This window comes from Telopea speciosissima, chromosome 5 (assembly GCF_018873765.1).
Source record: "Telopea speciosissima isolate NSW1024214 ecotype Mountain lineage chromosome 5, Tspe_v1, whole genome shotgun sequence".
Classification (NCBI taxonomy): Eukaryota; Viridiplantae; Streptophyta; class Magnoliopsida; order Proteales; family Proteaceae; genus Telopea; species Telopea speciosissima.
This window is the reverse complement of record NC_057920.1, coordinates 898,000-923,768: the sequence shown is the minus strand read 5'-3', so window position 1 is coordinate 923,768 and position 25,769 is coordinate 898,000. Positions and strand designations below refer to the sequence as shown.

General features: G+C 38.4%; 3 protein-coding genes across 6 annotated transcripts; all 3 read right to left on the bottom strand.

Moving 5' to 3' along the window:
* Positions 1 to 17: 17 nt before the first annotated feature.
* LOC122661530 (probable GTP-binding protein OBGC2) lies at positions 18 to 7,049 on the bottom strand. Of its 2 annotated transcripts, none has more exons than XM_043856947.1 (10): positions 6,875 to 7,049; positions 5,619 to 6,094; positions 5,291 to 5,382; positions 4,785 to 4,868; positions 3,370 to 3,447; positions 2,352 to 2,552; positions 2,164 to 2,271; positions 1,636 to 1,710; positions 1,248 to 1,465; positions 18 to 517 (listed from the first exon to the last, which is right to left on the bottom strand). In XM_043856947.1, exons 1-10 carry the CDS (start codon positions 6,988 to 6,990, stop codon positions 418 to 420), a joined length of 1,548 nt encoding a protein of 515 aa, XP_043712882.1. In that variant the 5' UTR covers positions 6,991 to 7,049; the 3' UTR covers positions 18 to 417. The 2 variants fall into 2 exon arrangements, with proteins under 2 accessions (XP_043712882.1, XP_043712883.1); XM_043856948.1 differs by having other exon boundaries at positions 5,619 to 6,096; positions 6,889 to 7,049.
* On the bottom strand, positions 622 to 25,504 carry LOC122661533 (purple acid phosphatase 2-like). Of its 2 annotated transcripts, XM_043856955.1 has the most exons (9): positions 25,308 to 25,504; positions 24,721 to 24,921; positions 24,440 to 24,551; positions 23,987 to 24,216; positions 23,059 to 23,197; positions 22,598 to 22,818; positions 22,119 to 22,240; positions 21,816 to 21,993; positions 622 to 637 (listed from the first exon to the last, which is right to left on the bottom strand). In XM_043856955.1, the coding sequence occupies exons 1-9, from the start codon at positions 25,488 to 25,490 to the stop codon at positions 632 to 634; spliced, it is 1,392 nt and encodes a 463-aa protein (XP_043712890.1). In that variant the 5' UTR covers positions 25,491 to 25,504; the 3' UTR covers positions 622 to 631. The 2 variants fall into 2 exon arrangements, with proteins under 2 accessions (XP_043712890.1, XP_043712889.1); XM_043856954.1 differs by lacking the exon at positions 622 to 637 and having other exon boundaries at positions 21,731 to 21,993.
* LOC122661535 (glucose-induced degradation protein 8 homolog) lies at positions 8,889 to 17,401 on the bottom strand. Of its 2 annotated transcripts, XM_043856957.1 has the most exons (7): positions 17,246 to 17,401; positions 12,143 to 12,284; positions 10,918 to 11,065; positions 10,761 to 10,836; positions 10,002 to 10,113; positions 9,749 to 9,840; positions 8,889 to 9,400 (listed from the first exon to the last, which is right to left on the bottom strand). In XM_043856957.1, the coding sequence occupies exons 1-7, from the start codon at positions 17,276 to 17,278 to the stop codon at positions 9,356 to 9,358; spliced, it is 648 nt and encodes a 215-aa protein (XP_043712892.1). In that variant the 5' UTR covers positions 17,279 to 17,401; the 3' UTR covers positions 8,889 to 9,355. The 2 variants fall into 2 exon arrangements, with proteins under 2 accessions (XP_043712892.1, XP_043712893.1); XM_043856958.1 differs by lacking the exons at positions 8,889 to 9,400; positions 9,749 to 9,840 and adding an exon at positions 9,853 to 9,921 and having other exon boundaries at positions 9,952 to 10,113.
* Positions 25,505 to 25,769: the final 265 nt, after the last annotated feature.

Genomic DNA, 25,769 nt, shown 5'->3' with positions numbered 1-25,769 from the left:
CACATGGCAGAATGAGAAGCCAGTGAATTTTGATGGGTATACAATTTCAGCTTCAGGGAGACTAGTTTGTTTGGAGTGGTTGTTTAAAACTGGGGATACCACATGCCCTTACTTATTAAATAAACAAAACTATTCCAGCATTTGAAATAATATATGGACTAAGCTTGTGCAAGTCAATAATTTTGCTGTTTAGGAGGAGGGCCAATCAGCTTCAGGAAGATATCTGCACAAACTCAAATCATTGTAAGCTTCACAAAAATGAAGACATGAGTTATGGACTTGCATTATCCGTTCCGTGTGCCTCTTGACGAGCTGTTAGGTTGCCTGCACCAGAACTGATCGCTACTCCATCTCTTCATCTCTTAGCATCAGCCCAATTTGAAACCATTTCTACATGGAGCTTTCATAGTTTTATATTCATAATTGCATACTCAGTTCCAATGCTTTGTCAGAACTTTGGCACTTCCTTAATGCTGCTCTAATCTCCTTCAACATCTCATTGATCCTCATGCCTTTACTGCAAGGAGCAAGTTGAAATTAATTTCATGAGTGTTTTGTCAATGAATGGAATTTGTGTGTGGCAAGAAATAACCATGTCAGGTAGTGTTAAAAGCACCCTCCAGGAAAGCAATTATGCAACTAATGGGAGAAGGTAATCTCAAGTAAACTGAATCATAGGTTCTATTCAATTTAAGTGCTTTAAATGGGCCAGTATCAAGATAGATGATATTCAATTTTAATCTGTTTAGAACGTTCTCTCATTTTCTAATATTGAGAGAGAGAAGCATATTGTTGTTTAGATGATGTACCCAAAACAGTGTCAGAGAGGTTGGTATTTCTAGTTGTCTGATTGAGATGTGGTCTCAAGTCAACAAACTTAAAAGTTACAGGAGTTCAACTGCTCTAGGCCTACATGTTTCTTGAATATTTATGGCTTTCTCAGAAGTCTAGGCCATCCAGTTGAAGTCACCAACTATATGGAATCTGAATCCTGGGGTCAGATTAAACCACTATACATGATATAAAAGATCTACAATGCAATCGATGACAGCCCTCAGTACAAAGGACATAAACTGCAGCAAAATGCACTCAGGAAACCTGAACTAGTAACTGAAGAATTAGGATGCCAAGACCTACATTATATCTACCTCACTATAGACAGATCTAAATGCATACAAATAATCAGAATCGGATAGATCATATTTATGAAAGTAAATGAGATGGAAAAAAAGATAAGGTAAACTTACAGAACGCTTACACCCACAACAGCTAGAGGACGTGGGTAGTCCTCAATTTCTTTTTCCTTCTTATCTCTAATAGGGGAAACCAAAGGTGTGGTTGCATGTTCACTATCTAAGGGCAGTAGTTGAGCCACTTTTTCATTACTAATTTCTGGCTCTGAGGGTATCTCATTGCATCCAATTGCTGATATCTCTTGAATCAAAAAAGGTAACCTATCACTCGCCTGAAATAGAGAAGCAAGCAAAGTACATGGAAAAAATATAAGTATAAAATTACTTATGTGTCCTCTAACCTTCTACTCTCCTATTTTTTTTTTTTTTTTTTTTTTTTTTTTTTTGGGGGTGGGGGGGAGGGGGAGACTTCGATACCAGAAGCACAAATACTACTACATACCTCTGGGAGGTCAATCTTATTTAACACCACAACATATGGCCGTTCAAGGTATTCAGGATTGTACATCCGCAGTTCCTGCAAAATATTAAGCACTTAGATTTCCACAAATCCCGAAAACAAAAAAGTAAAATAGATATTGCAAGAGGCTAGAAAAAGAAATTACGGAGCCTGTAGCTCATATTGACTGATTAGGACTAAAGCATCTATCAAGACAAGTTGTCAAAAGGATCAACAAAACTCAAGCACCGTAGATGAAGTAAACAAAAGCTGTGACATGAATAAGAAACGAAATCCAGCTGCTTGAGCTATAAAGAAGCAAAGTCATCAAATCGGCAAACAAGACAGTCAACTCGAAAACATATACTATTTTTGTTTATTGACAAGTAATGAAAAACTAAAACTAGGAAGTTAAAATTTTCATTAATCTAATAACCTGTAAATAAAATCTCTCTTTTTAATTGAATTTGGTAATGATGAGTAATCCATCTGGAATAAACAACGCAAGAGAGAGGGGAGGGCAAATCATACTTCTTTAACGGTTCTATAATCTTTCACAGGATTCTCAGCAGCTGCATCAACAACATGGACTAATAGGCGAGTCCTCCTCAAGTGTCTCAAAAAATTCCGACCAAGACCCTGCATCATCGGTAGATTCTAGATTTTAGCAAATCAGTAATATGGTGGGGGGATGAAAAAGAGGGTAAAAGATACAATACCTTCCCCAGGTGAGCACCTTCAATTAGACCAGGCAAATCAGCTAATGTTGCCTCAGATGTATACTTCCCTGCCCCTAAACTAGGGTCACCATCAAGGCGTCCAAGGTTTGGCATTAATGTTGTGAATGGATAATCAGCAATATCAGGTTTCGCTAGTGTGATGGCACCCAAAAGGGTTGATTTTCCAGCATTTGGAAGTCCCTGGAGCAAGAGAAAGCAATGTGTAACAACTTGAAAACCATATTATGAAGTACAGTTGTCCACATGCTTTGTTTTACTCTACTCTGAAACAAGCAGAGTTGAACAAGATGACATCACTTTTGGGTAATGCATCAGCGGTTAGTTTTCAGTAGATGAAGGGTTTCAAACCCAGGTTTAGGGTATGACCCTAACTAAGCTTTGAAATTCTGGCCAAGTACATGGGCCGCTATGACATTGTAGAATCAGAAAAACTTGATCATTTACACCAAGTAACTTTGCCACATCAGAAAACTTAATCAATTACGCAAAGTAACTTTGCCAAATTTTTATAAATTTAATTTATTTACTTTTATGCATCACCAAATTTGCAACTTAACTGATTAACTTTAAAACAAGTTTACCAACTTGTGTTTTAAACGGGAAGGAAAAGACAGAAAATAAAAAAGGCGTAAAGTTCGAATGTGTGTGTGTGTGTGTGTGTGTTTCAACTTCGTTTGTATTGACCCAAAACTACCAATAAGAGAAAGAAACAATGACAAAAAAAAAAAAAAAAAGCTACCTAATATTCAGACAGTCACGATTGATCAGCATCTACACCATATTTCAGGAAATTATTGTAGTTGCAGATATGTGGCCAGCAATCTTGCTTTGTTCTACAATCCCTCATCCATATTAAGTTAGCAAACTGACAATATTGACCTCTTACAGATGTGATGCAAAAGGGAAAATAGAAATAAACAGTAAAGCCATGGTTCTTAGCATTGCAATGATAGAATATTAAAACAAAGAGGAAATCAGCCCACAAGACAATACTCACCACTAAACCAACATCAGCAACTACTCTCAGTATCAGCTCCAGACTAACCTCCTCCCCAGGTTGACCAAGAACTAAGACCTGCAATGAATTGACAAAGCTTCACTTCCACATTATAAAATTATAGAGTAAGATATATAAACATCATATAAGCACAAAACATAGCCATGATTCATCCTCATCAAAAGAGTGATGGATGAGGATGTCTCCATTGAAAGGATCGGTGATGGAAAGAAGGCTGAAGCTCTAAATTTTAGGTCTTTGAATTATTATTCAAAGCATCAATTGATCAAGAGATCGGACTAGGAGTCATCAATACATCAAGGGGTCAGAGAAAATGGTGTTAGAAATGCAGACCTCGCTCTACCCATCTAGAAGGAAAAAAATCAACCATGTTATGATGTTACCAAGAAGACCTAGGGAGTGAAAGCAATCTTTAAGTCATAACAGGATTAGAGAAGCAAGACGACAATGGCCTAATTACATAAGCAATTTTTGGTCTTGCCAAAGTGGTGGTCTACTACAGGGGAGGGGAGGGTTTTTGTCTACTGAGGCAAGATGGCAGGTGGAGTGAAGGGCAAAAAATGTAGAACCTGAAGGGATTAGGTTCTAGGCTTGCATCAGCTTAAGATCAAGGGACATAAAAAATCTAGAAATACCAAGTGCACAAGGTTCCCGCCACCGCGGGGTATGGGGAGGGTCATAATGTACGCAGCCTTACTCCTGTTTTTGCAGAGAGGCTGTTTCCAAATCAAAAAACTAGGAGTGTGCATCAATTATTCATGAAGGTTAATATAACTTCTTTTTCAACCCCTCTCCCTCCCCCCCCCCCCTTTTTTTTTAACTTGCAGAGTAGTCCAAGCCTAAGCTGACATAGCATGACCCAACACAGGCTAATTAGGTTGAATGAATCTTGTTTAGCTTTGGGTTGAAAAGCTCATGGTTATTCTTCAGCTGGACTAGGTATGGGCATAATGTAAACTTTTCAAGTAGCATGTGAATTTGTTCCAAGCAGTCTAACAACATAGTGTCAATGGCAGATTCATGTAAAAATGATTATTTATATGTCAAACCAGGATTCTAAGTTCCAGCATGAATAAATGGCATGCAAAACAAGCCAAAAATAGGGCTTGTATAATTTTTACTCCAAGGGCATGAAATAAACTGACAGATGAGATTTCTCCCTAGAGAATAAACCTAAGCATTAGTTACAACAGTCAGCAGGAAAAAGTTAAACTCAGCAAAAACAACATTCACATAGACTTCCTGCGTTTATTGCCTACTGAGCATTCTTCAAGAACAAACCCTTTTAGAGTGAGGCCAACAAAATGCTTTGGGATGGCCACATAGGTTTCATGAAAACATATTCCAATAATGATACAGTAAATGTTTTAAGTAAGAGATGTTACTTGTCTTACCCTGTCATTGTCATCTCTCATGATATTACTTGTTAAGGCCATCAATCGTTTTCTTTTATGTTCAGGCATCTCTAACAAGCTAATCTGCCAAAAGCAAGATAGAAGATAAATCATAGCTCATGCTTGAGCAATATGTATAATGGGATGCTAAATGAGCATCTTAATAATACCATTGAAGTGATAAGGTACAACAGATCTCCAATCTCAGTCAAAACAATCGTGCTTCTTTAAAATGACTAAAATAATGTAGTTTTGCCATTGACATAAAGATAAAAGTCATTTATTTGCTTTTTTTTATTTATTTGCTAAGTGGTTGTTTCTTTCTTCAATCAGGAAGGGGGAGGGGGGAACTTGTGCTTTTGACCTCACATAGTTTCAATATTCTGAGAATGAAATTAAAACTCCACGGTGAGAGGACCATTGATGGAAGGTCAAAGGAAAAGAGATTCAAATGATATATCAAACATGCTAGTGAAACAAGTGATCACAAACTATAGATGACTCACCCCTCCTTGTCCACCCTTCATAATTAGAATTTCTTCACCTGGAAGTGCTAAATCAGCCAAAAGCTTTCCTCGCTTGCGTTTTACGACAGTACCTGTCAGAGTGCAACAACTACTCAAAGGACATCTATAGAGGTGTCCTTGACAATAAAATATTGCCAATGGCATATGTCCTATTCTGTTGGAGCACTAGAAAAGCATTGCATAAGCAAAAACAAATATAAATAGCTGGGAAACCCTCGTTTCTGTAATCCCATTACATGGAATGCTGACATAGATACAAGCCAAGCCAAGAGTATCTAAAAAATGTAAATCAATGAAGTGTACAAACCTACAGGCACTGGAATACGCAATGTGGGAGCAGCGAGTCCATCGTGCAGCTGAGAGGTCAACATACCCATGGCATCGACATTTCCCCCACGCTTTGCATTGTAGCGACTCTTCCTGTGAAATTCCAATAATGAATCTTTTCCCTCATCAGCATAAATGATTACATCTCCTCCATGACCACCCATGGGCAGGATAAGCGACCCATCAAAATCCCTTTTGTACGAACTCTTCTTTCTGTCCTGGTCATGTTTCTTAGATGACTTGGAAGGAGTCTTTTGGTTAGGCATAGGCATACTAAGAATGGCACCATGGCCTCCATCTCCAGAACGAACTGTGATGACAACCTGATCAAAGTACTTGTGTGGTTCACTAATAAATGGAGCAGATTTTGTCGAAGAAGATTCCTTCGCCTTAGTAACTCCACACTTAAGTACATAGAAACCGGCTTTCTTAGGATAGCCTTCTTGCCCTTTAAACCTGTCAAATAAAAAGCAAAGCGAAACAACTAAGACCAAATTCTAATCCTTTCAATATAGAAGCACGACAGCAACATTAGAAACATGGACAATAACTGAAATAGCTTCTAGGATAGACAAGGGAAGCTCAATAAGTTGCAGTAGCCCCCGCAAATATAATTTCAGAAATAATTTGGTCACTGAGACCAATACATAAACATAAGAGAGGAGTTTTTGAGCCCATGGATTTAGGAATACTGAATGGGGTCCCTGGATTGCATATGAAAACCCTCACTTCTGTCTCTGGTAGGGTGGGGTAGGACATGATTCATATCTCATAAAAATGGGTTTCCTCCCAATATTAGGCTTTTGGGCAAAGGAAACTGAATTTGGCATTAGGACATAAAGGGCTCGCTCTTGAATTTTTTCCTTTTTTTTTTTCTCTCGAAAGTTTATTTTGATGAAACAAACTGAGAAGGAACAGTAAAGGAGGGTCTGTCAATGCCCGGTAACTCCTTCCATATGCTATCCTGGAAAGGAAAGCTAAAGAAAAAGGAAGTAGCAATAGATGTACTGCCAACAAAGCGGGAAATGGCCAGTTGAATTGGATATCTGAGTTACGTCCTGGAACAGTTAAGAGTAACACTTGCAAAACAGTAGATAAGTGGGAGGGGAAAAGAAGAACTAATCTCACTCACATTCTTAAAGTGAAGAGAAACTCAAATCAAATAAAACTGAAATAAGATAGTGGATAAGAAAAAAAAAAAAAAAAAAGAGAGAGAAGAGAAGCAAGTTGGTGCACCACCTTGGAAAGATCAGCCCGTTGCAGAGGAGGGAGGGCGTGGAGTTGTCTTTAAGAAGCCGTGGGTTCGGTAAGGACGAAGACAAGGATTGTAGAGGGAATACCAGACGAGCCATTTGATTTTGCTTGTACTCAGGAGCTGGAGCCTTGGAGGAACAGATAAACTGAAGTGTCTCGACTCATTAAGCGGGTTCGCAAGAGATTATTTCATTCCACCATCAATCCCCCACTTGCTTTATATTACTCATCCCCCTCGGGGGAAAATTATCGCCCCCAGTACAGTATTGGGGGCCCTGTGAGCATCATGTGGCGCAGCATGATCCATGTGTCCCACAACCCCTTGCTGTAACTAGGCCCCAAGGATGTTTGAACTCATGACCTCTTAATTAAGGTGTTGGATGTTACCAATTGAGCTAATCCATCTGAGGTTTCTTTTCGATATAGTTGATAGAGGGAAATGTAGGGACCGGTGAGGAGGTGGGAAGGGAAGATGTAGAGGGCGAGGTCAGGGTGGGGGAGGGGGAGATGCAAAGAGCAGGGAAGAGTGGAATTGTGTAAGTGGGGGTAGAGGCCAGCGATGGAGGTGGAGAACGGAATTGCGGGAGGGGAGAATATAGGGGTACTTTTGATTTATTAGGGGAGAAAGAGAGGTGAAGGTTGGCTTCTCTCAGGAATAAAATAGAAATATGAGATAGAGGAGTTTGAGTAAATATAGAACAACTATAAGGAAGTGATCGTGATTAATACTAAAATCAAATAGCGATGGAGATGGTGAAGGGAATTGCGAGAGGGGAGAATACAGGGGTAATTTAGAAAATTTTGATTTACTAGGAGAGAAAGAGAGGTGAAAGTTGACTTCTCTAAGGAATAAAATAGAAATATGGAATAGAGGAATTTGAGTAATATAGAACAACAATAAGGAAGTGATCGTGATAAATACTAAAATCAACTAATATAACACTCAAAGTAGTTATGGGCGTTGGAGCCTTGGAGGGAGGTGTGTTATGGGAAACCTGACAATTTGGGGGGGGGGGGGATTATTAGGGAATTTCAAAGGGGCAGTGCTACAATGAAATGTGTGGGGCGTGTGAAAATGATCCGGATGCTAGCGTCGTGGGGAACTTTTCCCCTTCTCTCTTTTAGGTTTAATCTCTACATCTCCCTTTGAAACCTGGATATTCTAAAGTAAAGGTGGTGATCGTGAGCAATGGACTTCATGCAATGTTGAGTGATGATGAACTATGTGGCTTGCGAGGGAAGGAAGACGATGCAGGTGAGGGGTCAAAGAGATAATCTAAGAATTTTAAAATATAAAAGGAAAAAGAGAGCTCAAAGTTTCCTTTCCTGGGTACTCAAAAAAAAAAAAAACAAAAAAAAAGAGGGGGGGATGTTCTTTGTGCCGCAGCGCAACCTGCACCCAGGCACATGGGCAACCTGTGCAGGGGGTAGGGTAGTCATTGCACCCACCCCCATGTGCCTGGGCACAAGCTGCACTACAACACACAGAACAATGCCCCCAAAAAAGACAAGTTTTAATGAGAGAATTCAAATAATGGACCGAGTTTTCCTTCAACCACAATTAATGAATTATCCATTCACCGCACTGAGGCGTTCGATCCATGTGCATAGGGTATCATGCCATAGAGGGTAGTGTCAACCATTCATAAATAAGGGGCACCAATCAAGGCCTTGACCTAGACCTAGGATGGTGGATTTTCCTTCACTGCAGTCAAATAAAACTCAATATAAGTATTTATGTGACAAGTACGGACTACAGAGGAGTTATAGTAATTTTCCCAAGAGAAAAAGAAGTGTACAAAATCTTAAACTGGGTAGATCTCACTTGATTTGGAAAAGAAAAGGGAGAAAATGTACAAAACCTTAAACAGACTACACAGTCTATCTGTTTAGTCTGGTGAATCTGTTTTGCATCCAACATGGCCCTACCAGAAAACCAGTCCATCACAACAGCTCAAGCTCCAACAACAATCTAATTGAAACTACACATTACTTGGTGAAATAAAACTTTTCCTTCCCATAAATAATAATATATGCAAATAATTTTCAAGTTCTAGCAACAAAATACGATTGTGATTCCTATTCTTTCGTTTTTTGTGATATCTATAAGTAGCAGTGAAACCAACAACCTAAAACAAAACAGAAAAGCTCACTCTTCTAACCACTTACAAACGCAACCAGATACCAGCCATGACCTCAATCACCAAGACCAACAACCCATGAACAAGGCAAGTTTCGACACCAGTACCAAGCACCCGATTTTCATTCTGACCACTTAACTGAGAAAGGCACATCTCACCAGAACGCCGAGGACTGGATACATGACACGTCTTCAGTTAAATCTCCACAAACGAGCAAGGTTTCAAAGATTATACTGCACCCATGACCAAATATTACACCAGATGATCTGATGTTAACGCAATAAGCCTCAATGTTTGCCTGCTGAAAATTCCAGCCACTTTTTCAGCTCTTCAGGAAAGATGTCAAAGAAAATGGTGGATGTTCATCCTGCCAATTCACGAGTTAAAAGAGTAAGTGCACTACAACCCATCCGAAGGATATTAACATAGCTATTTCTGCATTCCAGTAAAACGGTCTGAGACCAGTACAGTTCAAGTCAGACAAACTTGTTTGTTTGAGGTTACATAAGAAATTACATCTAAGCACATGGAAGCATAACAAAATGGTGGAGGATGAACGCAGTTAACTTAAGAGAACAAACTAAATAATAATTTCTGATAAGGTATGAAAGGCTTCTCCACAAAGCTATATTGGGAATAGGCTTGGTCAACCACAATGACAGCATCATCGTATTTTAGAAGAAAGATTTCATTTTTGTTTCATTCACACTTTTACCTTTCCAAGGTCTTGATGCAAGTGTTGCCTAACCACTGTGGTTTGTTGTATCAGCCTTTCCATTGCAGAATAGCTAGGCAAGTTAGCATGTGCTGGCATTAATCATGGCAAAGAAAATGGCAGTAAGTTTTATGAGTTCAAGGTAGGAACAAAACTATTTACAAAATGATATCAACATGGAAAGATTACAGGTAAACAAAATCCTAGAAACAGAGATGCTACAAAAAGGCAAGTTGCAAAGGAAGAAGCAAACCCAGAATTGCACGATTTAGATTATCTGCAACATGCTGCCGGTAATCCAAACTAAGCAGATGAAACATAGGTGATTTTTCTGGCTCCTCGTAAGCCAGCAAAGCCATGAAGTCCTGTAAATGTGGCAAAGTTGCAGAAAAGACAAATCAAGGGGAAAATTATTGATTAAAATGAAAAAGAAATTGATGTACAAAAATGAGATTAGGTACATATGTGAACAATTTACATTCTAAACCAAAAACAAAAATCATGATGCAACCAACTGCAGCACCTTGAAAAATCCTTGATTACTGAATTCCAAAACAAAACCTACAAAACTTAAAAAATCTATTGCCCCACAGCCCTCCAAAAACATGGCAGGATAAAAAATACATATACCGTTGTCCTAACAACCCTGATGCTTCATAATATTCAAGCACTTTCACCCAAAAAATTTAAAAACAAAAAATCAGGTCGGATCATACCATCCATGACTGTGACTCATAGTAATCCAAAACAGTAACACAAGATATTTGAACCAGAAGACGCCGACATCAATAAATACCAACCAACCATCAATCAATAAATAGAAAAATAGACCTCAAATTTGCTTTATGGAGAAGGCAAAGTTGTATTTCATTCTCTGCAAGTGCACATCCATGTTCGATCATGTAATAATTTAGAGGACTTTCTAGGTAATTATAAGTCAATTTTATAATCAAGGTGAGACATAACCAAATAAAATTACTATATGGTGGTTTCATTTCTTCTGTAAACATACCTCTAGTTTCTCAACATATTTGTGAACCTTCCCAAATGGTGTCAGCTTGGTTTGAGCAAATTCCAAAGCTTCTGTGCTGCCAAGGAAATTTGAATTCAATTAAGAAATACATGTAATTTCTTGCTTTTCCATAGGTGCAGCCTTAGAAATCGCTCACCATTTTCTAGAGCAAACAAGCTGGACAAAATGAAGGCTCAAGAGATCAAAGTGCAGGTCCTTGTTTTCCTCTAGTAAGTTGTGTGCCAGCTGTTCTGTCAATTCTATGGCCTTGAGAGCATTTCCCTCCAATGCAAAATGGACAATTGCTGACATAAAAAACCAAGAAAAATACACAGTTGGTACCTTAGTTAATCATACATTTCAAATTCATCCACAAAAATTACATATGAACCACATCTCACTTGATTTTTAACAAACAATGATATTAAATAGTGACAATGGAAATGGCAAAACAACTCCCCCTTCAAGAAATAGATTTATTTTCTCAATTAAGGGCTTTCACATTTGGTTTCCCAATGCAACAGTGCAAGATCAAAATTTTGAATCAGGAATTGGCAGTCACTTAAATCACAGTAGTCAGCAGGTCTCGAGTGTTTGCAATCAATATTGAACTCAAGTCAACCAGCACCATGTTATAGCATTTAAAAATTGGGACGGATATGATAATGACATGACCAACCACAAAATAGTCAGACTTTTTCCTCTCCGTCACCTCTAGTCATGGCACTCAGAATCCTAAATAAATTCTTAACTGAAGAAATGAATGGAAAACATTTCAGTCGGCTGCTCCCCGCCCCAACCCCCCCCCCCCCCAAAAAAAAAAAAAAAAAAAAACCATGTTTAACGCAACCAGTAAGAGTGCATTCCAAACCTTTCCATGAGACAACATTCCATAGAGGATTTGTTATTCAGGTGGCAGACATGGATGGGTCCATGTTATAGAAAACCTCACATGGTCATAACCATCTCAGTGGTCAAGTTCAGCCACAAAAAGGTAGGAAAAAAACATTAAAAGTGAGTCCAAAGTGTCAGGAAATGACCCAAATACCACTAGATTCACTAGTCTAAAATGGCATTTTCAGGATTTTATGAAAATTTGGACACTTTTAATCATTTCCCCTGCTTATCTTATGGGAAAAGGATCCTCTATCAGATGGATCCACCCACATCCATTCAGCAGATAACAAGATCACCAGCCATGATATATGCTGATAGATATCTTCGGATAACTGACAAATATCAAACATCAAAACTCATATTTCAATCTACAATTGTTATCCACATTGGAATCAAGACTACCACTCAACTGGAGGCACTCCATATGGCAGTTTTGAGGCCATTAATCTACTTTAGCCATAAAAAAGAAAGGAATAATCACCTACGTTTCCTTTTGTCCATGTCCACAGGAAAATCAGCAGGAAGCTTCATCCCAGTGCAAGAAATGAATGATTCTGCAGTCTCTTTGAAGCAATTATGTACAAGATATGATAAGACAATGTTGCGTACATCATTGTCATTAATAGCCTATCAAAAAGGAGCAACGCAAAATTTCAAGTTGTTATTTTATTAGGATAAATCATATCAAACAGAATACAGTAGCAGACAGCTTATCAAAAACAAAATTTCAGCATCTCATATACATCAATAGATAATTGTTTTGATACATAAAAACAGAGAAAGAATTTAAACACAAACACAACGGACATGTCAGAAGAATGGACATGAGAACTTTCAATCCATATGACAGAAGAAAGAGAATTGTCTTTGTATATGCACCCAGACATCATTTGTATTTGGATTTTGCATGAGAATTGTACCCTAATGAAGCACGATGTGGACAATTGACCATCCAGCAGGTAGGTCACTAATGTAGAAGACAACCCTATGTATGGGCAGAAGTACAACAGGAAGAAGAAGAGTCCAGCCCATCTAAGACCAGTCAGCTCGAGCCTAACCAGTCCCTAACTTTGGGACAGAATTAGACCAGCCAATTTGTCTTCATCAAGCCATTATCTACGCATTTTCTCAGCAACAGCTTCTAAGCTGCTTCTAAGCAACAGCTTCTAAGCAGCTTCTCAGCAGCAGTTTATCAGCTACTTCTAAGCAGCTTCTCAGAAAATATTTACTAGTATTCTCTTAGCTAAGCCCTCACTATATATAGAAGCCTTATTGTAAGTTTTTGATAGAATAGAATGAATGAAACAAATGACGCTTGCTTTTGCAAACCATTGTCCTAAGAAAGGCTGAGAGATCAACTGAGAGAGTTGAGAGTGAGAGGCCCACGGCTGAGACAACCCTCTATCCCCATTACCCTTCTATCCCTCCATCTTCTTTTCTATCTTCTGTTTTAATTGCTGATTTGCTCCCTCAATCTGAAGTTTATTGATTGAGATCAAGATCCTGCCTGGGGTTAGATCATTCGTGATTTAACCTTACATTAGTCACCCTGTTGGGCAATCCATATGAACAACGCCCCATTCCAAGTCACTTTTGTACTCTGCCAGCTATACAAACCTTCTGCTAGGTCCAAAACATGAAGCTAGCCATCAAAGTTCCAACTTTCATGGTTAAAAATTGCCAAGTAGTGACTGTATTCAGGGAAAGTGGAATGAGCTAACAAACAAGAGGATGTTTTACGAAACACCCTTTTAGGCTGTTGCCAGACGTGAGATCCCTGAGCTGGGCAGATCTCGAGCTGCACAACTTGTCTATCAAACCAACTCACTCATAAAGTGTTCGTTCACAGTTCACCACTTTGAGCCTCATTGAGGTTGATTGTTTCAAACTGAGCACTGAATTGGCAGTACACTCCTTGGATTAGCAACAATTCAAATTCTGGGTCCCATCTCAATCTTATGGCTCACCAGGTATTGAGATTTCAAAGAAGTATTTTCCTTTGCTAAACCAACGATGTCAAAATTGACTTTTCAACAATATTTTCAAAGCTTTATACCACCATGAGCTTAAACTTACAAGATGGAGAGATGATGAAGTAGCACATATCCACAACACTTTAGCACCAACTAAGCTTCCGTGTGGCAGATAAAGGCAGAGAGAGAGAGAGGGAGGGAGCATAATAGCTAAAAACACATTAAACAACAACAAAATTGAAGGTGTGGCCAATAGTCAAACCTGTCAGGCCCCCTATAGTCGTAAGAGTACTTAGGGTCCTCGTGAAAAGGACACAGATGAGGAATTAACATGACGTTCCTAGTAATAAGTTCAGAACCTAATCGACTGAAAGTCGGAAAACACTCCTCAATTTATGAAAATAACTGCATAATAAACACCACAAGAATAGCATGAAGGATGCTTTTCCACACAATAGTGACGATCATCCCATATGATCCCCTGAGCTTAAACATGACACATGATAACTTTTTGACCATTTAACATGGCATTAGAATGAAATAAACCAAAGTCAATTTGTGAATTCATGCCACCAAAGAAGAGTTGTTGAAGAACTGAATTCCAATTTAAATATCATCAAGATACTATTCCATCCAAAAACACCTCAACATCAAATCCTAAGAGTAATGCCACAACCAATTCGATTATAAGTGGTGCATCCAAAGTTTTTGTACTCGAATTTGGTGCTAGGGCTAAACATTGTATATTGCAATTTAAGTGTCCATCTTTATGTAACAAGATCCTACAGCTTGAAAAGGTCTAGTGACATGTCAATTTCCCATGAACAACAAGATGCTGCAGAAACCAAGGGAACACATAAGGTGGGCGATGACGAGCATCATTGCTACCATTGTACAAGGTTTCCCGAAATTTTACGAAACATTTTGGTTTCACAGGCTCTTGAAATGAAACAGCCTGCGATATACATTTTTGTCAAAGTTTTGATCGAAGTTTCATTGAAAATTTCGCAGTTTCAATGAAATTTTGACCATGTTTCGAATTTCGCTATCGTTTCATTAGTTCCGACTCCAAAGAGGGAAACCTCTTAGAAAACCTCAATTTTTGTGAATTTTAGCCAAATCACACCCATATCTTTGTAATGAACCATGTAGAACATTTGATAATTATGAAATGGTTTCTAATTTTATGTTTATTCATTCCTAAAGCATATTTTAGTTGTGTGAATAGAATTATGTGTATTCTAGTACTAAATTTTGTGTAACAGCATCGCTCAACGTACACTACCAACCCAGGGTCCAAAGTCAAATTACCTTTTTGGGTGTGTTTCCTTTACAATCGAAGAGTTCTACTATGTTTGAAGGGCCTAAAATAGGGTTTCTAGAAGTTTCAGGACCTAATTTGTCCATTTGGTCCTTGAAACCATCAATCAAAACCAGCAACCGACCGAAATTTCACAATTTCGCGAAATATTTCAGCTTCAAGCCTGGTTTCGACCCTATTGTAATTACTTAATACTGTTGAAAAGGAGTCTAAGTACTCCCCCAATTTCAAGCAGATCTGAGGTTTCTCAACTCACCTCAACTAAGCCTCATCCCAAATTTTCAACTAAGTGGGGTTGGCTACACGGATCCGATTTCACCATTCGACTCCATTCAAAGCCGTATTTCTAGTCAAATTACAAGCAGGTCTGAGGTTTCTCAATCCGGTTATCCAGAGGCTGGACTCTTTTGCATTTTGGAAAGGTCTACTCTTGATAACAGATTTTGAGCCCTCTGTCACACAAAGACATGAAATGGCACTTTATGCGGCAAACGTGGATATTTCATCCAGTGGGAGTCAATTCAATAGAGGATATAAAAATGAATGAAGAAACCAATTCGCCTCCTGCATACGCCTTTTTTCTATGTATTTTTCTTTTTATTTTTAGTGAGGCAATCGCAGATTGTTTATTTCTATTATCCAAAAAAACTTATTTTGTTCACAGAAGTAACAATGCTGCTAAACAGAATAGTTCTTTTAAAACTTAGTACTGTAAAGGGATAATTTTGCAATTATATTATAAATCTCAGACCATAAGGACCTCAACAGTCTAGTATAACTTCAGCAGACAGTTCCGTGGTGGGATTTTCAACTTCCAACAACTTCAATTGTTTGAGGGCCAAATCATATTAGTTTTCAGTGTATGATGGCTGAAATTATTCAAATGAATTTTTGTACTATAAATTATTCATATTTAAGTCTATCTCATCAACGAAATTTAATGAGATTTCATTAAATATTGCAGCCTCCTGTTCAGTTTGACTAAAACCTACTTGGCTTGGAATCTTCTAGTTTTCTGAAGTATGGAAGTTATTTAGCCTGTAGGTGTAAGTGTGTAACTTGAGAACTATTTATTACTAGGTTCACCTGAACCTCTTCAATATCAGTGGGTCATATCACCTGAAATCCATATTTTGGTAGTCTAGATGATTTTGCTGCCTAAAAGATTCTATAAGCTAAAGTAAAATTTTGATTTCCTTGCCAATGCTGAAGTCTACCACTCTTATTCTTATCATGATATCTTGCTCCATCATTGCCTACCCAACACTTCCATTCTTGGTACCCAACCTCAAAGGGACTGGGTGTATGAAGAATGAAAAATGATAAATTTTTAGTCCCAGTAAATATAGAGGATAATAAAAACCTCCTTTATGAACCATCAAGAACCTACGAACATGGATTTTATTTAATCATGTATTAATTCCTGAAATTTTCACAATTTTTCCCCCAAGTGGTAAATCAAGAGAGAGAAAAAGAGAGAGGTGTTAGTCCTGATAAATCTCCTAAGAAGCAAAGACAATTGGCAGATAATATAGAGTATACTGCTTGAAACCTCAACAATTTTTTTTAATTTATTTAAGAAAGGTATAACCTCCCCCCCCCCCCCCCCAACAAACAAAATTCCATGCAATGAGTCCTAACAGTCCATTAAGCAGAATTCTTAAGCAGGATCGCATTCACAAGACTACTGTAGTTTCTTATACGGATTTAGACTGTTAAAGCTGTTTAATCCTTCTTCTTTACCCCAACTCACCTTTCTTCTACAGACCGAGATAACGTCACAGGTCCAAGGGTCCTAAATCCAATTGGGATACAGGGACCGTTCGACTACAAAGATCAACTCTTAGGTGCGTCTTAACATCATAAACCCAATAGAAACCCCTTATTTAAACTTCGCCACTTAACCAGCGAAAATAACCTCCATAATTGAAATACGCAAGATGGTTTTAAAGAGGAATCTGGAATAAAATGCTGTAATATATCCCAGATACCTCCAATGATTGATTAGATTAAACTTTTACTTGATGAACAACGAGTAAGAATCCCAATTTCGAAACCAGACACAAATTATCAAACAAGGGTTTTTCAACAACCAAACTCAAAAACTCGAAATTTAGAAGAAGGGCAAATGATCAAAGACGAAAAACCATCAAATTTCGGAGCTTTTGCTTGATCAAATGTTCCGTATAACCATTCAAGTCCACAAATTTAAAGACAAAAGAAATTTAATCCTTTTTTTTTTCTCGTTTCATTTCTTCCTATGGAAGAGGGAGAGGAATGGAAAAGAAACTTACAATGTGCTCGTACTGTCGGGGATCTAACTCCATTGTCGAGTTAAAATCTCAACAAAGAAGATGGAAGATTTTTGCTTTTCGGAAGAAAGCAGAGGATTGGTTTCCTCTCTTTCTTCATTCGTGTAGTAAGACTTCTGTCTTCCACGCCCACGCAGGTAACCAAAGTCTGACGAAGCCCGTTTCGATTTATTTATGTATGTGGTAGCGGGACAACAGGAAGGAAAGTGGGACCAGACCAGAGTACTAGCGGAACGGGCGCATCGATTGTGTCCCCACTATTCGCGATCCCAGCCGTACATCAGGCCGTCGGCCCTAGTAAGTGGACGGAGATCAACTTGTGTTACACATCTTCATCCAACTGTAGTACGTAGCATGACTTTACGGACATGATCCAGCCGTGCGTGGTCTTGGAATCGAAGGGATGAGATTAGGGTGGATGCAAGGTTCAAATATGCGAAATTGGCAACCTGATTGGCCTTAGCCAATTCTGATTTGATTCCGATTTCGATTCTGATTTCGATTCAGTCAGAGCTAATCAGGATTCAGGAATTGGCCTAAACGCTAAATCCTAGAATGTCAATAGGCCCAATATGGATCGAGACAGGAATCGGATCAATCTCCAGTGATTTCAAGCCAAATCGGCAGAGTCCAGCAATCCAATTCTGATTTTGGAGGTTCTCCATGGTTTCAAGCAATGCTATGACCGAGAACCTGTATGATGGGAATGCCTTTGTAATATCTTATGCCCAACATGGATTATCTGGAGCTACGTGCAGGTGAAATGTACATCTGAGAGCCAATGGCAAGAAGGACTTGGCTTCTCAATATGGATCCTCTACTGTCGAGCTGCCTAGCAAGACCATGCTGTTGAGACACAGTGAGGCGGGGAATGACCGCCTTACCCTTGCTCGGGTAAGGTGCTTGGGTAGGGGTAAAACAGTCATTCCTCGCCTTGCTGTGTATCGATAGCACGGTCCTACTGGACAGCTTGACAGTTGATGATCTAAATCCCTTGGCTTCTAGACTAGCCTTTCGAAAAAAGAGAAAAAAGGGTAAATTTCACAAACACCCCTTGTAAATAAGGCCTAATTGTACAGTCATTCCTCGCCTTGTTGTGTATTGATAGCACGGTCCTGCTGGGCAGCTTGGCAGTGGATGATTTAGATCCCTTGGCTTCTAGACTAGTCTTTCAATTTTTATTATTTTTATCATAAAAAAAAAAAAAAACTTGAAATATCCATTTTAACCTCTATTACTTATACATATAAGAGTCTTTCAAAGCATGTTATTCCCCTCTTCTGTTTTTTTTTTTTTTTTTTTTTATACGTTGGAGACCTGCAACTCAGAGCGAGGCGACCATCACGCTAACACCAAATCCTTCTTAGATCGCTTATCAGAAGCCAAAGGATCCATCCAGGACCTTCTTTGGTGAATAGCTAAGAGCAACTATAACCCGTCAATTATTGTGCATAATGAATTAATTTAAATATTAAATAAAAATCATGTTTGATTGATAAATATCGAACACGAAGATTAGAGGATGGGCACAGATGAGAGAAAATAGTTATTTGAACGGTTTCATGATTGCTTAGAGATGGTTAAGCCAGTTGGCCTTGGGAACTATTTTTTATCTTGTATCTATTAATATGTTTCTAAATTTTACTTCTTCTAGGTTTGTAAATATTGAGAACAAGTAGAGATCTATCATTTTCTATGGCCAATTGGGTGGCGAGAAGGGCTAGGGTGAAAATTGACAGGTATGCTACGTGTCAAAACAGACATTACCTCACAGTTGTATTATAAAGATTAAGCACCTCTGTTCACCTGGCATCATTTTCGTCTTTACTAAGTCAATTGGCCTCACTCACTCACTCACTCACTCACTCTGCCACTGAAGCAATCAATCACTCCACGTATCAAGGATTCATGCAATAATGCTCAAAACAAAAATCCTTTTCACATTCCCAACGTGTCCTTGAGTTTATCTTCTACCGTCGCCTTCGGTGACACCTGCCCATTAAGTCGACACCCCCCTTTGTTCAAATTATGAGATGGATTCTACGCAGCCAACTGCACGAGTACTTGTGTACTATTGGAGTTCAGAGAGAGAGAGAGAGAGAGAGAGAGGTGTGTATAAGTGTAACAATGCAGTCCGGCCAAGTGTACATCTCTGGTCAGAGACAACGACGACACGATCCGGCCAAGCACTGGATACGTGTTGCAGAACCCTTTAATCCGCCATTAAAAGACCTTACCCGTGCTTATTGGCACATATAAGAGGGCAAGAGCTCAGAGAAGTTCGAGAAAAGGGTGAGTATGATAGGGATTGGAGAGAAGAAAGTGGCGAAGCGAACTCCTCCTCATGATCAGATGCAAACTCAGAGAAGTTCCAGAAAAGGGTGCATGAGAGGCAAAGGAGGTCCAGAGAACGCTATGTGCGCTTACAGAGGCGTCCGACAGAGGACTTGGGGAAAGTGGGTGGCCGAAATCCGGCAACCAAACAAGGGCGCACGACTCTGGCTTGGAACTTTCAACACTTCACGTGAAGCGGCGCTGGCCTACGACGTCGCCGCTTGTAAGCTTTACGGCAAGTTCGCCAAACTCAATTTGCCGGAGATATGGTTCGACCGGAGAGAACCGGTTCCAGAACCTGAACCGGCGTGTTCATCGGCACTTCCACTAGCTGTAGCCAGTTCGAAAAGCTGGCTTGGGTCGGGTTTGGGTAGTATGGAATTAATAGAGCATGGGAACCGGGAAGAGGGTGGAGAAGATCAGCTAGGACTATGGGGGGAAATGAATTTGTGTTTGCCAGGGACAGAGGTTGGTGTGTCAGCTCTATCTCCGTGGGACCTAGATGAGATGCCAACGGTGATGGATTTTGCCACGGTTGCAACCGATGGTTCTTCCGAGATTTCGAGCTGTGAACCAGTGGCGGGAGATGATGGGATAGATTGGTTTGACGTCTTACAGTTGCAGCGGTGCTTGTGAATCGAAGCTCTCTTTTTCTTTATAAATGTAAACGTATATAATACAATACATATAACATATATATAATACGTATAAGTACGTATATGTGACAAACCTGCGCATGTATTTATTTTATAAGTGTTTTTTTTTTTATATTTCCCCATTCACGTAGAAAATACATTGTTTCTTTACTTGCTCATGTGTTTATATGTTTTTTTTATTTCCCCATTAATTCCCTTAGAAAATACATTGTTTCTTTTTTTATTTATTTTCTCTTATCTTGATCATGTGAGATCTATGTGGACGATGATGTTGTTTTCTACACCCCCCTTAATATGGGGTCGGAGATTGCCTTCACACAACCAGAAAAACCACGGTTTTAGGAATTAGTATCAGATTGATCGTATAATTGATTTGTATTGGTATCAATATTAGTATTAGCCTTCATCAATACTTGACTGATATGGAACACATTACAGATACGTTTTTTTTTTTTTTTCATAAAAAAATGGTGTTTGATATGAAATTGGGTTTATATGGAACAAAGTTTTAAAACTGGGACCGAGTTTCCCTGCACTCACAGTGAATGGGAAACACCAATCATTATGGGGCAAGAGAGGGCGGGAGAAAGGCATCACGAGGGTCTTTTGAAAAAAAATTAAAACCCTATTGGGGTTTGTGAACCTCTATGGGCGGAAAAAAATTTTGTCCTTCAGATAGAGTTGGCACCATGCGCCCAAAAAGCCCTCAATCCACCATTGATTTATAGTTATAGGTGAGCATATCTCAAGGACAGTAATGTAATGAAAGTTTCCCATAACTCTGAGATTTATGAGCCTCACAACCCAATCACCGTGTTGGTTCATTCATTCATTATTAGCATGTTTCTTTTCTCATCAACTTAATGAGTTAGGAGTTACATCTCTTTTTCATTTCTATTCAATTATTATTTTTTTCCTTATGTGATTTCTATGTCCCTTTGAGACCTCAAAAAATGACTCCTTTTTTTTACATTCTTATTCTTAAGAACACATACAAGATTAGGTCACGAAGAAGACGACGAAAAGAACCTAAAAAAATACGTGTCACAGTTCAATTTGATGGCCAACTTCCTAGAGGTCCTCCAAACTTCTGGTTTCCTAAGATAATGTTTGGGAGGAACTGTAGTAAGCAAGGGCATAAATTTATTATGTGGATAAACTCAGTATATCCATGAAGCAGAAGAGAACAACTTATGGACCAAATTTGGTAGAAATATTGTCCTTGTTACAAATCAAGCATTGGGAATATATTTTGGATTACTTTTTTTTTGGGGGTGAGGATAGAATGATATATTGGTTCTGGACTAAAGGTAGCCCATTGAGAGCAAGGATTTACTAGTCCATGGCAAACTTAGCATAAACTAGGAAGCAATCAAGTCATAATTAAGTGTCAAACCATGAATTCCAATAAGATATAAATGGGCATTGCATATCCTCAAGAGAAGGTTCAATTAGAGAGAAAATAGACAGTATGGAGGATGAATAAAAAATTACAGCTACCATTGAAAATTTTGATGTTTGCCCTAGAAAAAAAGAAAAAGACTACTTTAGTGTGACACAGATTCTTCAACAGGATTCCAGTATCTGTTGTAAAACCACAAAGAATCAGCTTCAACAGCATATCCATCTTGATTACGATGCCAATTGAAGTAAGCATGAGTCCGGTTCTTAATATCGAAAATGGCATGACCAAAACTAGCTTCACGATACGCAGAATAATTTGGCTGCGGCTCCGTCATGCTGTAAACAATCAAAAAGAAAACAAAATATCATCAACCACCACCCATAAAATTACAAGAAAACAACTAAAGCGCGAACATAATAAACCATGTTTCAATAAGAAAAAGCTCTGGTAGAAATCTTACTTGTTTGCCAATCCTTCTATATTTCCTCCATCTCCAATGGTTATGTATACAGGTGCAGATTGGTCCTTCACAGGTGTGCACATGCCATTTACTATGCTGTATGCGACATTTGATACACGTTCCTGTGATGAATAATATCCTTCAGCATTAAATAACAGGAAGAGTAGAAGTAATGAAGAAAGCAAAATGGAGTCAATGGACAACAGCCTCAAGACACTAGAACCCAAAGCATTGACTTTCTAAATCAAACTTAATTCTAAAAGAAGATCAAGTGTTCAACTAAAATTAGGTTTCCATAACATCTGAATTGTAGTGTCTGTGGGAATTCACTGCACAGCAATAAGCAACTTTTGTTTCCAAACTAAAACAAGAAACGCGTTTGTGGGGGGGGGGGGGGAGGTAGACAGAAGAAAAGAAGATAACATACATAGGAATACCTGTGAAACAAAGTAAAATATGGAGAAAGGATAGGCACTTACAGATCTTTCATAGGCATGAACATGACCAGCAAATACGACATCTACTTTGTATTGTACGAACCAAGGCTCAAACATCACTCTCATGGTCTCCCCTTCCATATAATGGTAGTTGTAGCTGTTATACCATGGTGAGTGCAAAAGGACAATCAACCATGGTGTCTCAGATCTATTCACTTTGGGTAGCTCTTCTTCTAGCCAACTATATTGAGGAGTGTATTTGCCTTAAAAAAATAGAAGATTAATACATAAGATGGTCATGATATTTCTCCACAATCAAAAACTCAACTAAGCCAAATACCTCTACCATCACAATTTCTCTAATTTGATCATTTCCATTGTTTACAAGAAACAAAAAACTAAACCACTTGAAAACACCACCAAAAATTCTAGAGCAGGAAAATGCACATCTTTTTGCTGAACGTAAGACCTATCTCACCATTCACACTAACCATCAAACTTACCATATGCTGAGTATGAAGAGAGAACAATGATGTATGCTGAAGCCCGCTTGATAGAGTACCAAAGTGGAGCAGTGCTTTTTGATGCTCTATATGGCACAGGATAACGCCGCGTGAATGGCTTGAAAGGCATGTTTTCACCCTACATATATATCACCACAAATTTGCTTAATTCAAAATTTGTAGTTTTTGGTCATGTTTCCTATAAACAAATATAATAACATGTTTGAATGAATGTGAAGTGCATATTAGGCTCATGAACGAGGACCTATAGAGTAGTATTAATATTAAGTTCAGTGGTTAACAAAGATTCCACTCTGTTGAATTGGGGATAAATAGGCCTATATGAGGCTAAAAAACAACTCGATGAAATTGATTTACTTATCTTTCCCCATCTTCAATTCCTTAATTTTTTAAGTAACAGAGTTCTAGGATTTCAGATTTCAGAAGAATACTTGATAGATGTGTTTCATGAAAACATAACATTCTACCTCCAGAAGCACTAGTATGGGATAACGGCGTAGAACAATTCTGTGCAAGGAAATTTAACACATCACATTATAATTGAATTAGTTCATAATAAGATACATACTGTGATATAGCATGTTCAATAGTTTGTAACTACTCTAGGACCACATGGTTCTCAACAAGCTCTCTTGAGTTTCAAAATTTCGGTTTCTGTATAGATTTTACAGATTGGGTTCTAATACCCCTCCTTAATGCATAGTGAAGCACCCTAATTTGATCAAACTAAAGAAAAAATAAGGGTGTACAGGGTAAATCAGACAACTTAGCTTTTTAAAAGTAGCTTTTATTCCAAAGGAAACCAATGGTGATTGAAATATCCAACTATACCAAACATTAGACGAAATTGAATGAAAGTAGAGAACTTCTATTTTATTTGGAATACACAGAGGCTAAGAATGCTTACAAATTCAGGACCAAAATCAAGCTCGTGATTCCCTGCGGTCCATATCCAGGGTTGATAAGCAGCACTTCTTTCAACAAATCTGCCCCATGTATCCCACCTAACATTGTCATGAAAGGGATAGTGATCTGCATAGGAGAGATCACCAACAAACAATACTGTCTGTCCTTTTGTTGGGTTCATTTCATAGTGGGTGAGTGTCTTATTTGAATCATAGGTCTGACCAAGATCCCCTGCAAACAATGTACTACAGAATGAGATGAACACAGATCTAACAAACACACATATATACAGAGTATGTGCCTCTCAATACCAATTCACCCAAAATATAACTATGAATCCAGCTAAATCTGCCAACAAAGAATTATGACCTTACCCAACAAATATAGGGAGCAACTTATAGATACATTACTTAAAGAGACTACTGTAATACATGATCTGATGCAAGAGAGTTACCCATGAGACCAAAAGTATAAGGAACATCAGGACCAACTTGAGGAGGAGTTCTAAACCAAAACTGCCTTTTGGTCTTTCCAATCCCTACCTCGTAATAGTATTTAGTGTCAAACTGCAGGAATTCGAAAACAGCAACAGTTATGAGAAATTTTCATTACTCCAATACCATATTTCCTACTAGTTTAGGCTAACTAGTCTGTTTGGAAATCTGTGAAATCCACAAACTATACCAATCACATTGAGCACAAAGTAATCAATATCAAAATGGCAGATAAACTCACCTCCAAATTCTTGATAAGGCAGTGATGAATGTAGCCTGAAGTGTAATTGTAATACTTGTAGGTGACAAAGATGCCCTTTGCGCGGGACTTATGTTTGCTATTCTCAGTCCAGTAATGCACAGTTTTGGAACCTGGTGCATCCTGAGTGACCCAAGAAACGATCACTCCCTTCCCTTCATGATCTCCTTGAGTTATATGAACCTTGAGAAACAACACCAGCAAATCATTAATCAAATAATTGTACCTCTCTGTTTAATCCAAACAAAGTTAAGCAAACAAAAGACATTGCTTTTTCTGCTCTTAAAAACACAAAATTTCATGAATTAAAGGAGAATTAACATATAATAAAACAGAGCTGAAAAAATTAGAGCCATTGATAAATAAAAAAGAAGAAGAAAGAAAGGAATAAGACTTGGCATGAAAATAAGTGAAATAACGAAAAGGGTAAGTTGGATTCATCAATAAAAAACTCCGAAAACAATTAAATTTGAACACTAAAGAACAAATAAAGAAGCAATAATGCAAACACCAGGTCTGCTAAAAAAGAATAGAGAATGAGCAAGTGAAGAAGAATAAGAAGAGTATACCTGCTGGGGAGCATTATAACCAGAAGGCAGGCGAAACACATCACTGTCAAGTGGCATATCAGTGGATTTCTCAGCAGTCCTAACAAAACTACTAGTGATTCCTCCATTGCACAACAGAGCCAAGTTCAAGAACAGACCCAACAAAACAATAACAAAGATAGAAGAACCCCGTAACTCACCCATCTTGACCAATAGAGCCTAATTCCTAACAACCAGAAGATAGATGAGAACACAGGGTCGTAAGGTTATTTATAATTATATACATTGACAGATTCGTCACGGAATCGACTCGAGAAACAAACTCGGAATATCCAATTTTTTTTATGCGAATTAAACAAATATATAGATTCGTTCCCAAATTTGAAACCCATTTGGTTTAGGATTTAAGAGTGTAGAGTAAGAGTTTCAGACTCCGAACATGGAAAGGAAATAAAAAAAAAAAAAATGGAAGAAACCATTATA